This window comes from Pristiophorus japonicus, chromosome 4 (genome assembly GCF_044704955.1).
Source record: "Pristiophorus japonicus isolate sPriJap1 chromosome 4, sPriJap1.hap1, whole genome shotgun sequence".
Classification (NCBI taxonomy): Eukaryota; Metazoa; Chordata; class Chondrichthyes; family Pristiophoridae; genus Pristiophorus; species Pristiophorus japonicus.
Genome location: NC_091980.1, coordinates 167,087,007 through 167,100,385, shown reverse-complemented (window position 1 = coordinate 167,100,385; position 13,379 = coordinate 167,087,007). Strand labels below are relative to the sequence as shown.

At 48.2% G+C, this 13,379-nt stretch overlaps 1 protein-coding gene across 3 annotated transcripts in view; it reads right to left on the bottom strand.

Annotated features, from left to right (window-relative positions):
• Positions 1-13,379, bottom strand: part of rad51b (RAD51 paralog B) — a 667,540-nt gene that overhangs the window by 316,085 nt on the left and 338,076 nt on the right. For 2 of the 3 annotated variants that reach the window (XM_070878815.1, XM_070878816.1), the window contains exon 8: positions 7,513-7,609. The exons of the other annotated variant lie outside the window; for it this stretch is intronic. In XM_070878815.1, coding sequence (XP_070734916.1) covers positions 7,513-7,609 — 97 coding nt within the window. The remainder of the gene's footprint in view (positions 1-7,512; positions 7,610-13,379) is intronic. 3 annotated transcript variants of the gene reach the window in all.

Below are 13,379 nucleotides of genomic sequence, written 5' to 3'. Positions count from 1 at the left end.
TGTCGAGAGCAGGTGCCACTCACAATATGACGACCATGACAAGAATGCGAGGGCGCGATGTATTGATGTAAATTACCCTGTTTTTGTCCACAACTACGCTGCAGGGCCCAAATGGTTCGCAGGCACTGTGGTTGCCAAAGAGGGAAATAGGATTCTGGTAGTTAAACTTACCAATGGATAAATCTGCCGCAAACATGTGGATCAACAAAAAGGAGGTTCAGCAACCCCATAGAAGAAGCAGAGGAAGAACACGACATAGGGTTCACTCCTCCACAGGTGACCGCACACCGGAACCAAAGGGAGGAGAGCCCAGTCACTGCGGGCAGTCCGGACAGGCCTGAGGCACTGCAAACAGCAGACACTCAGGCCAGCGCCCAACAACCAGAGCCCCAACTCAGGCGCTCTACAAGAGAGCGTAAACCACCAGAGAGACTCAACCTGTGATCCCAATAAGACTTTGGGGGGGGAGGTGATGTCATGTATTCAACCAGCATTGTAACCCATGTATAATCTGACCTAAGTTGTACACTGTAAGAACAATGACCACTAGGCGGTGAACTTGTGGGAGACACTCCTAACCTGGACTTTCAGATATAAAAGGGCAAGCTCCACCCAATTCCATCACTTGAGTGCTATGGAATAAAGGACAGGTCACAGACTGACCTTCTCTCAAGCATGGGCCTCGTTTGCATTTATACTGTACTGTAAGGACGTATCAGTCACGGCCACCAATGGTTTAGCGATTATAATCAGGGATGCTCAAGGAGGAATTCCCCTGCTCTTCTGGAAATAGTGCCATTGAATCCTTTACATCCATCCGAGATGAGAAACAAGGCCTCGGTTTAACGTCTCATCCAAAAGATGTCGCCTCCAACAATGCAACACTCCCTTAATACTGCACCGGGAGTGTCAGTCTAGCTTTTGAGTTCAAGTTTCTGGAGTAGGCTTGAACCCACAACCCTCTGACTCAAGAATCGACAGTGCTATCTGGTGAATGGCTGGGACAAGATATAGAAACAGAGAAACATAGAAAATATGTGCAGGAGTAGGCCATTCGGCCCTTCGAGCCTGCAATGAGTTCATGGCTGAACATGCAACTTCAGTACCCCATTCCTGATTTCGCGCCATAGTAGTAAGGACGACATCTAACTCCTTTTTGAATATATTAAGTGAATTGGCCTCAACAACTTTCTGTGGTAGAGAATTCCACAGGTTCACCACTCTCTGGGTGAAGAAGTTTCTCCTCATCTCGGTCCTAAATGGCTTACCCCTTATCCTCAGACTGTGACCCCTGGTTCTGGACTTCCCCAACATTGGGAACATTCTTCCTGCATCTAACCTGTCTAAACCCATCAGAATTTTAAACGTTTCTATGAGATCCCCTCTCATTCTTCTGAACTCCAATACAAGCCCAGTTGATCCAGTCTTTCTTGATATGTCAGTCCCGCCATCCTTGGAATCAGTCTGGTGAACCTTCGCTGCACTCCCTCAATAGCAAGAATGTCCTTCCTCAAGTTAGGAGACCAAAACTGTACACAATACTCCAGGTGTGGCCTCACCAAGGCCCTGTACAACTGTACTCCCTGCCCTATACTCAAATCCCCTCGCTATGAAGGCCAACATGACATTTGCTTTCTTAACCGCCTGCTGTACCTGCATGCCAACCTTCAATGACTGATGTACCATGACACCCAGGTCTCGTTGCACCTCCCCTTTTCCTAATCTGCCACCATTCAAATAATAGTCTGTCTCTCTGTTTTTACCACCAAAGTGGATAATCTCACATTTATCAACATTATACTTCATCTGCCATGCATTTGCCCACTCACCTAACCTATCCAAGTCACTCTGCAGCCTCATAGCATCCTCCTCACAGCTCACACTGCCACCCAACTTCGTGTCATCCACAAATTTGGAGATCCTAATCCCCTCGTCTAAATCATTAATGTACAGTGTAAACAGCTGGGGCCCCAGCACAGAACCTTGCGGTACACCACTAGTCACTGCCTGCCATTCTGAAAAGTCCCCATTTACTCCTACTCTTTGCTTCCTGTCTGACAACCAGTTCTCAATCCACGTCAGCACACTACCCCCAATCCCATGTGCTTTAACTTTGCACATTAATCTCTTGTGTGGGACCTTGTCGAAAACCTTCTGAAAGTCCAAATATACCACATCAACTGGTTCTCCCTTGTCCACTCTACTGGAAACATCCTCAAAAAATTCCAGAAGATTTGTCAAGCATGATTTCCCTTTCACAAATCCATGCTGACTTGGAACTGTCATTTCATCTCTTTCCAAATGCACTGCTATGACATCCTTAATAATTGATTCCATCATTTTACCCACTACCGATGTCAAGCTGACCGGTCTATAATTCCCTGTTTTCTCTCTCCCTCCTTTTTTAAAAAGTGGGGTTACATTGGCTACCCTCCACTCCATAGGAACTGATCCAGAGTCTATGGAATATTGGAAAATGACTGTCAATGCATCCGCTATTTCCAAGGCCACCTCCTTAAGTACTCTGGGATGCAGTCCATCAGGCCCTGGGAATTTATCGGCCTTCAATCCCATCAATTTCCCCAACACAATTGCCCGACTAATAAGGATTTCCCTCAGTTCCTCCTTCTTACTAGACCCTCTGACCCCTTTTATATCCGGAAGGTTGTTTGTGTCCTCCTTAGTGAATACCGAACCAAAGTACTTGTTCAATTGGTCCGCCATTTCTTTGTTCCCATTTCTGACTTCCCCTGATTCTGACTGCAGTGGGCCTACGTTTATCTTTGCTAACCTTTTTCTCTTTACATATCTATAGAAGCTTTTGCAGTCCATTTTAATGTTCCCTCCAAGCTTCCTTTCGTACTCTATTTTCCCTGCCCTAATCAAACCCTTTGTCCTCCTCTGCCGAGTTCTAAATTTCTCCCAGTCCCCGGGTTCGCTGCTATTTCTGGCCAATTTGTATGCCACTTCCTTGGCTTTAATACTATCCCTGATTTCCCTTGATAGCCACGGTTGAGCCACCTTCCCTTTTTTATTTTTACGCCAGACAGGGATGTACAATTGTTGTAGTTCATCAATGCGGTCTCTAAATGTCTGCCATTGCCCATCCACAGTCAACCCCTTAAGTATCATTCGCCAATCTATCCTAGCCAATACATGCCTCATACCTTCAAAGTTACCGTTCTTTAAGTTCTGGACCATGGTCTCTGAATTAACTGTTTCATTCTCCATCCTAATGTAGAATTCCACCATATTATGGTCACTCTTCCCCAAGGGACCTCGCACAACGAGATTGCTAATTAATCCTCTCTCATTACACAACACCCAGTCTAAGATGGCCTCCCCCTAGTTGGTTCCTCGACATATTGATCTAGAAAACCATCCCTTATGCACTCCAGGAAATCCTCCTCCACCGTATTGTTTCCAGTTTGGTTAGCCCAATCTATATGCATATTAAAGTCACCCATGATAACTGCTGCACCTTTATTGCATGCACCCCTAATTTCCTGTTTGATGCCCTCCCCAACATCACTACTACTGTTTGGAGGTCTGTACACAACTCCCACTAGCGTTTTCTGCCCTTTGGTATTCCGTAGCTCCACCCATACCGATTCCACATCATCCAAGCTAATGTCCCTCCTTACAATTGCATTAATTTCCTCGTTAACCAGCAACGCCACCCCGCCTCCTTTTCCTTTCTGTCTATCCTTCCTAAATGTTGAATACCCCTGGATGTTGAGTTCCCAGCCTTGGTCACCCTGGAGCCATGTCTCCGTGATGCCAACCACATTGTACCCGTTAACTGCTATCTGCACAGTTAATTCGTCCACCTTATTCCGAATACTCCTTGCATTGAGGCACAGAGCCTTCAGGCCTGCCTTTTTAACACACTTAGATCCTTTAGAATTTTGCTGCAAAGTGGTCCTTTTTGTTTTTTTGCCTTGGGTTTCTCTGCCCTCCACTTTTATTCATCTCCTTTCTGTCTTTTGCTTCTGTCCCCATTTTGTTTCCCTCTGTCTCCCTGCATTGGTTCCCATCCCCCTGCCATATTAGTTTAACTCCTCCCCAACAGCACGAGCAAACACTCCTCCTAGGACATTGGTTCCGGTCCTGCCTAGGCGCAGACGGTCCGGTTTGTACTGGTCCCACCTCCCCCAGAACCGGTTCCAATGCCCCAGGAATTTGAATCCCTCCCTGCTGCACCACTGCTTAAGCCACATATTCATCTGAGCTATCCTGCGATTCCTACTCTGACTAGCATGTGGCACTGGTTGCAATCAAAGGACACATGATCGTGATCAATGTTCACTCATATTTTTGAGTGTGCGGACCCTTTAAATTTGCTGTGCGGCTGCACGTGCGCGGTATCTTTTCCAGCGGCAGCAGCTAGTGAGCGGCCTGCGCGGGACCTCGCGATTGGTGCATGGTGGCGCACCTTAGGGGAGCACTGCCCGCGATCTGTATCCCGATGCGCAGTTTGCATTTGCAGGAGAGGAAGGGAGTTATGACGGTGCCCAGCTGAGCTATATTGACCGCGATGGCTCAGGCTCGATACCCAGTCTCCGCTGGTTTAGCTGATTGCAGCTGGGGAGGAGGAGGTCGGGATATTACGATCGGCACAGCTTCCCCCAGCATAGAGAGGAGAGTGCAGGCCAGGTTTCGGGCTCCTGATCGCCATCTCGTGACCCTGTGGAAGGTTTGGGGGCAGGGAACGTCGGACGAGGACTGAATCAGGCCCGCCTGTGATGCCGCCTGCAGTTGAACAATGCTGGCACTTGCGGAGTCTGGCGTGCCTGGAGGCATAGCACAGCAAGAGTCAGCACCTTCAGGAGAGAAACATAGAGACAGGAGTAGGTCATTCAGACCCTTGAGTCTTTTCCATCACTCAATTAGATCATGGCTGATTTGTAGCTTAACTCCATTTACCAACCTTCGCTCCTTGATCCTTAATACCCTTGCCTAACAAAAATCTATCAATCTCAGTTTGGAAATTTTCAATTGACTCCCAGCCTCAACAGCTTTTGGGGGAGCGGGCAGGGGAGAAAGTTTCAGATTTCCGTTACCCTTTGTGTGAAGAAGTGCTTCCTGACATCACCCCTGAACGGCCTAGCTCTAATTTAAAGGTTGTGCCCCCTTGTTCTGTACTCCGCGGAGAAATAATTTCTCTATCAAATCCTTTAATCATCACAAACACCTCAATTAGATCACCTCTTAATTATTTATATTCAGGGGAGTACAAGTCTAGTCTATGCAACCCGTCCTCATAATTTAATCCTTTCTGCCTTGGTATCATTCTGCTGAATCTGCACTGCACCCCCTCCAAAGAAAAAGTATCCTCCCTGAGGTGCGGTGTCCAAACCTGAACATGGTGCTCCAGATGGGATCTAACCCGAGCTCTGTACAGTGTAAGATCAGCCATGATCTTATTGAATGGCGCAGCAGGCTCGAGGGGCCAAATGGTCTACTCCTGCTCCCATCTCTTATGTTCTTAACATAATTGTCACCCTTTTGTATTCTAGCCCTCGAGATAAAGGCCAACATTCCATTAAAGAAAGAAAGACTTGGATTTATATAGCGCCTTTCACAACCACTGGACGTCTCAAATGATCTACAGCCAACGAAATACTTTTGGAGTGTCGTCACTGTTATAATGTGGGAAATGCAGCAGCAAATGTGCGCACAGCAAGCTCCCACAAACAGCAATGTGATAATGACCAGATAATCTGTTTTTTTGTTATGTTCATTGAGGAATAAATATTGGCCAGGATACCGGGGATAACTCCCCTGCTCCTCCTCGAAATAGTGCCATGGGATCTTTTACGTCCACTTGAGAGAGCAGATGGGGCCTCAGTTTAACATCTCATCTGAAAGACGGCACCTCCGACAGTGCAGCACTCCCTCAGCACTGCACTGGAGTGTCAGCCTGGAGTGGCACTTGAACCCACAACTTTCAGACTCAGAGGCGAGTGTGCTACCCACTGAGCCACAGCTGACACTGACATTAGCCTTCTGAATTATGTTTTCTACTGTCCGTCAGCATTAAGTGATCTAAAGGGAGAAAATGGGCAGATCAGTAAAAAAGCTGAGTCCCTCTCTTATGCAGCCACTTCCCCAGCAAAGAGTTCATATTGCAGGACCATTAATGAAGCAGAGCTGCCCTGACGATTACTATCACTGCCTGGCAATGTGGAAAAGCCTGAAACGCATTCTGCTGCGTGTGAAACTGTTGTTAAGCTTCTGGCTCTGTCCAGAGAAGGGTATTAAAGGTTCTATGCAAGAGTACGCTGTGCTCAGCCATGGCTCAGTGGTAGCACTCTCGCCTTAGAGTCAGAAGCTCATGGGGTCAAGTCCCACTCATGTCGTGACCACATAATCTAGGCTGATGCTCCTAGTACTGAGTGCTGCACTGTTGGAGGTGCCGTCTTTCAGATGAAATGTTAAACCACGTCTGGCCTCTCAGGTGGACACAAAAGATAGAAACTGGTGTGCTGAAATGTACAATACGAGGATGTCCCTGTCGGTTCAAATGTGGAGTGCTGCAACGAGGCACTATTTCGAAGGCATTATTTCGAAGAGCAGGAGAGTTTCCCCCGGAGTCCTGACCAAGATTCATCCCTTAACCAACATCACTGACACAGATTATCTGGTCATTATCACACTGCTGTTTGTGGGATCTTGCTGTAATCAATTGGCTGCTGCGTTTCCTACACTACAGTAGTGACTGCACTTCAAAAGTACTTCATAGGCGATGAAGCACTTTGCGACATCAAGAAAGGTGCTAAAGAAATGCAAGTTCTTTCTTGCTTGATCTTTAACTCTGCGGTTCAGAGAAGGTTCACGAGGTTGATTCCTGAGATGAAGGGGTTGTCATATGAAGAAAGCTTGAGCAGGTTGGGCCCATACTCATTGGTGTTAAGAAGAATGAGAGGTGATCTTATTGAAACATATAAGATACTGAGTGGGCTCGACAAGGTAGAGGCAGAGAGGATGTTTCCCCTTCTGGGGAAATTTAGAACTAGGGGGCATAGTTTAAGAATAAGGGGTTGCCCATTTAGAACTAAGATGTGGAGGAATTTCTTCTCTCAGAGGATCTTAAATCTGTGGAATTCTCTGCCCCAGACAGCGGTGGAGACTGGGTCATTGAATATATTTAAGGTGGAGATAGACAGATTTTTGAACGATAAGGGAGTGAAAGGTTATGGGGAGCGGGTGGGGATGTGGAGCTGAGTCCAAGATCAGATCAGCCATGATCTTATTGAATGGCGGAGCAGGCTCGAGGGGCCAAATGGCCTACTCCTGCTCCTCGTTCTTACGTTATCAAAAGACAGCACAACACGAGAGGGTTTCAGGAGCTTGCTTGTCTGTTCTTTGCTGTTGCATTTGGCTTTAAAAAGTCGCTGAATTATATTTTCTTTATTTTGACACAAACTTTTTGGGTAGGAATTGAGGCGTGAAGGGACCAACTGAAGATGGCAACACGCTAATGGAAGAGACACATGGAGTGGCCATTACCTTCGGGCAGGAGTGAATCACCCGTCACAGAGCCTGGCACAGAGCTGGCAGCACAACTTTGACCCAGTCTTGTTGTGATCTGGTTCGTCAGAATGACCTGCAAAGAGAGAAAATAGTATAGTTACAGCAGGGTCCATCACTGGGGAACACCACACCTTCCACATCCCTTCCTTTCCTCCTATTAGTCTGCACGCTAATCTCTTTCACACATTGTGACTTCATACAACTCCTCTTTCCCCATGAAATTTGTGCTCATCAAGGTGTTAGTGGAAGGGAACAAAACACTTTCCTCTTTCAGGAACCCAGCGTCAGTATCAAACATTCCCAGGGCAGGTACAGCACGGGTTAGATACAGAATAAAGCTCCCTCTACACTGCCCCATCAAACATTCCCAGGGCAGGTACAGCACGGGTTAGATACAGAGTAAAGCTCCCTCTACACTGCCCCATCAAACACTCCCGGGGCAGGTACAGCACGGGTTAGATACAGAATAAAGCTCCCTCGACACTGCCCCATCAAACACTCCCAGGGCAGGTACAGCATGGGTTAGATACAGAATAAAGCTCCCTCTACACTGCCCCATCAAACATTCCCAGGGCAGGTACAGCACGGGTTAGATACAGAGTAAAATTCCCTCTACACTGTTCCATCAAACTCTCCCAGGTCAGATACAAGTTGGATCAATGTGGAGTAAACTCTCCGACCAAAGTGCATCAACCCCCAAACTCCATTTCCCACAACAAGCATCCCATGGCCCCTATAAGTAAAATTAAAGGTAATTTCATCCTTGTGGACCGACATCCACCTGGGACTGGGCTGAGACTGCCCAATTTCATGTCATACAAACCCATTTCAAATGCATGGACACAACAAAAACATCTTGCATTTATATAATGCCTTTAAAGTAGTAATACATCCCAAAGCACTTCACGAGAGCGATTATCAAACAAAATTTGGGACCAAGCCAGATAAGATGATATTGGGGCTAAAATTCCGGCCTCGCCGATTCCATACGAAATATGTACGGACCCGACGAGGCTTCGCAAAAGCCGATTTTCCGATCTGTCATCGCTGCAGCAAGGACATTTGCGCGGACGAGGTTGGTTTTTTGCCCAACTCTTGCCCAGCGAATATCCTTAAAACTCTTGTGCCCGGTCATCATCATCATCATAGGTAGTCCCTCGAAATTGAGGAGGACTTGCTTCCACTCTAAAAGTGAGTTCTTAGGTGACTGAGCAGTCCAATATGAGAACCACAGTCCCTGTCACAGGTAGGACAGATAGTCGTTGAGGGAAGGGGTGGGTGGGGCTGGTTTGCTGCGCGCTGTTTCGGCTGTCTGCGCTTGATTTCTGCATGCTCTCGGCGATGAGACTCGAGGTGCTCAGCGCCCTCCTGGGTGCACTTCCTCCACTTCGGGCAGTCTTTGGCCAGGGACTCCCAGGTGTCGGTGGGGATGTTGCATTTTATCAAAGAGGCTTTGAGGGTGTCCTTGAAATGTTTCCTCTGCCCGCCTTGGGCTCGCTTGCCGTGTAGGAGTTCCGGGTAAAGCGCTTGCTTTGGGAGTCTTGTGTCAGGCATGCGAACAATGTGGCCCGCCCAACAGAGCTGGTCAAGTGTGGTCAGTGCTTCGATGCTGGGGATGTTGGCCTGATCGAGGACGCTAACGTTGGTGCATCTGTCCTCCCAGGGAATTTGCAGGATCTTGCGGAGACATCGTTTGTGGTATTTCTCCAGCGATTTGAGGTGTCTATGTCCACGTCTCTGAACCATACAGGAGGGCGGATATCACTGCAGCCCTGTAGATCATGAGTTTGGTGGCAAATTTGAGGGCCTGGTCTTCGAACACTCTGTTCTTCAGGCGGCCAAAGGCTGCGCTGGCATAACGGAGGCGGTGTTGAACCTAGATATCGACGTCTGCCCTTGCTGATAATAGGCTCCCCGGGTATGGAAAGTGGTCCACGTTGTTCAGGACCACGCCGTGGATCTTGATGACGGGGGCAGTGCTGTGTGGCGGGTCAGGTTGGTGGAAGACCTTTGTCTTACGGATGTTTAGTGTGAGGCCCATGCTTTCATACGCCTCAGTGAAGATGCTGACTATGACTTGGAGTTCAGTCTGAATATGCGCAGACGCAAGCGTCGTCCGCGTACTGTAGTTTGACGACAGAGGTTGGACGGTCTTGGATCTGGCCTGGAGACGACAAAGGTTGAACAGGTTCCCACTGGTTCTGTAGTTTAGTTCCACTCCAGCAGGGAGCTTGTTGAGTGTGAGGTGGAGCATTGCAGCGAGGAAGATCGAGAAGAGGGTTGGCGCGATGATGCAGCCCTGTTTGACCCTGGTCCGGACGTGGATTGGATCTGTGATGGATCCATTAGTCAGGATCACGGCTTGCATGTCGTCGTGGAGCAGGCGGAGGATGGTGACGAACTTCTGGGGGCAGCCGAAACGGAGAAGGACGCTCCATAGTCCCTCACGGTTGACAGTGTCAAAGGCCTTTGTAAAGTCAAAGAATGCCATGTACAAGGGTTGGTGCTGCCCCCTGTATTTCTCTTGCAGTTGTCGCGCCGTAAAGATCATGTCCGTTGTACTCCATAGTGGACGAAATCCACGCTGTGACTCCGGGAGGAGCTCCTCAGCCACAGGGAGAAGACGGTTGAGGAGGATTCTAGCGACGACTTTCCCAATGGCTGATAACAGGGAGATTCCTCTGTAGTTGCCGCATTCGGGCTTGACCCCTATTTTAAAGATGGTCTCGATTACTGCATCTCTGAGTTCTCCCGGCATGCTCTCCTTCTTTCAGATGAGAGAGCTGAGTTCATGCATTCGTGTCAATAGTGCCTCTCCGCCTTACTTTAGTGCCTCAGCGGGAACTCTATCCACTCCCGTTGCCTTGTTGTTCTTGAGCTACCTCGTGCAGTATTGGGGTTCTGCTGAGATGGTGGCGGGTAGCATGCTGCGAGATAGAGTCGAGGACACTCAAGTCAAAGGTTAAGGAGATCTTCGAAGTGCTCCTTCCAGTGGGTCTTGAATGCCTCGGTGTCCTTGATGAGTGTCTTCCCGTTCCTGGCTGGCAGTGGGGTGGGGCCTTGGGTGCTTGAGCCGTAGGTGGCCTTGACTGCGGTGAAGAATCCTTGCAAATCTTGGCTGTCGGCCAGCTGCTGAATCTCCTGTGCTTTCTCCACCCATCACCTATTCTTTAGGTCGCGGGTTTTTTGTTGGACCTCGGCCTTAAGCTGTCTGTAAAGCTGCTTTGCTGCTCCTGAGTTGGGCTGTTGTTTTAGGTTCAGAAATGCCCTGCGCTTGCGATTTATTAGCTCTTGAATATCCTGGTCATTCTCATCAAACCAGTCCTGGTGCTTCCTGGTTGAGTCTTCGCAGGCACTGGCTATGGTGGCCTGGAGGGCAGACCAAGCACTATGGGCATTCTGCGTCTCAGGGTCATCAAGTGTCACCAGGTTAGCTGTGAGGCGCTGGCTGTATAGGGCTCTCTTAGCTGGGTCTTTGAGTGCCCCGGCATTACTTTTTTGCGGCACTGCTTCTGTTGCCGTCGCCGCTTTGGGGCTATGTTGATGTTGATGATGGAACGGATTAGGCGATGGTCCGTCCAGCAGTCGTCAGCTCCTGTCATGGCGTGGGTGATGTGCACATTCTTGCGATCCTTGCCTCGAACGATGAAATAGTCAGCTGCGCCTGGTAAAAGCAGGTGCATAGCCTACTTTTACAGCGTAAGAGTTTTAAAACACAAAAATAAAATTTAAACACACATTTTGAGAGTGGGGGCCCTGTCCATTAAGGTAAGTTTATTTTGGACCCTATTAAAAGACATAAAAATGAAATCCAAAAAAAATATATTTTTTAATAAAACATTTGATTAACTTTAATTTCAATGGGTTCTGGACTTGAGGGTTTTTTGTTTGAGTGTTTTTTTTTCTCATTGATAGCAATGAGAACTCGGAGTTACAGTGTTTCCATTGCTATCAATGAGAATACTGTACCGTGATTGGTTGTCGAGGCACATGTGACTCCAGCTTCTCCATGCGTACCTGGAAGACGTGGATGCTCTCCGACGCATGGGAAGAGAAGGCCTCTGACCGCAATCTAAGGCGCCTCCGGGACCACCAGGTACATTTGCAAAATTCTCAGGTCGGAAGCGTTCGTCTGAAGGAAGCCTCCAACCAGAATTTCAGGGCCATTGTGACGGGTCAAAGAGATAGGTTTGAAAGGCATCTTAAAGGCGAAGAAAGAGGCGGAGAGATTTTGGGAGGGAATTCCAGAGCTCAAGGCCTAGGCAGCTGGAGGCACGGCCGCCAATGGTGGAGCGATTAAAATCGGGGATGCGCAAGAGGCCAGAATTGGAGGAGCGCAGAGATCTCGGAGGGTTGGAGGGCTGGAGGAGGTTATAGAGATAAGGAGGGGCGAGGCCATGGAGGGAATTGAATACAAATACTCTCAGAGTGCAATGCATCCTCTAATTGGCAATCTGAGGTCGTTAGTGAGATGAAAGCCGTCCTTGGCACGCTGTCCAACAGATGTCATGGGCACATGTTCATCTGAGACACATTGTGCAGCTGAAAGACTCGCTGCTCAAAGCTCGAAAATAGCGATGCCAAAACAAGAGCAGGGGCGGAAGCAGTGCGGCTTTGCAAATAGAGCGCATGTGTGACCACAACACACACAGCCGAGGGAAAGAAACTGAGCCAAAGTGACTCGGCTACTTCCACATCGCCGCTCAATGTGTCTGTCAAAGAACAACAAACAAAACCTATTCACCCAGGGTCTGCTTTCTGGTGAGGGCAGCACTTCTTATTTTTAAAAAGTTGTATTCGTCCTGCAACAACAACCACCTGCATTTATATAGCACCTTTACTGTAGTAAAACTTCCCAAGGCAATTCACAGACGTGGTTATCACACAAAATTTGACACCGAGCCACATAAGGAGCTATCAGGACAGGTGACCAAAGGCTGAACAGCACGACACGAAAGGGTTTCAGGAGTATGTGTGTTCTTTTCTGGCGCATTCAGCTTTAAAAAGTTGATGAATTATCTGACAAGGAGCTTGTTTGGATAAGGGGACATGTGATTGCAGGCCTTGCGCTGGTTAGATTAGATGGGCTGGATCTCAGGCATTCCATTTACTTACTGCTCTGTCAGGGAGAGATTTACAGGTATTCAACCCGACAGCTTTACAGGGCAACAGCTTTGCTGAGTCACCTGCTTGCAACTTATCCTTTCATTTCAGAAGTCACACATTTCACTTCACTGCCGTCCGGTACTTTCCCACATTACTCCACTTCCAAAGTACTTCATTGGCAGTAAAGCCAACGGTGGTCGTGAAAAGTGCTGTATAAATGCAAGTCTTTCTTTCTTACTATACAGTCCATGTGTGTCTCAGTGTTAGCTCCTGTACATGTACAGCACACACTGGGTAGAAGGGAACGATTCACTCCTGTCTGGTACTGTACGGCCCGTGTGTGTCTCAGTGCCCCCTGTACATATACAGTACACAATGGGTTAAAGGGAACGATTCACTCCTGTCTGGTACTGTACGGCCCGTGTGTGTCTCAGTGCCCCCTGTACATATACAGTACACACTGGATTAAAGGGAACGATTCACTCCTGTCTGGTACTGTACGGCCCGTGTGTGTCTCAGTGCCCCCTGTACATATACAGTACACACTGGGTTAAAGGGAACGATTCACTCCTTCCTTTCTCCTTCAGCTGCGACGATGGGAGCAATGTTCCCCGTCTGTTTGTTTTAATGCGCGCTCCCTTTAAATCTCTGTGCGAGCGCAGTATTTACAATGTAAATGCCAGTGGGTGGCCTGCGAGGGACTTTTCCCATTACTGTGTGTTAGAGGGAACATTGGA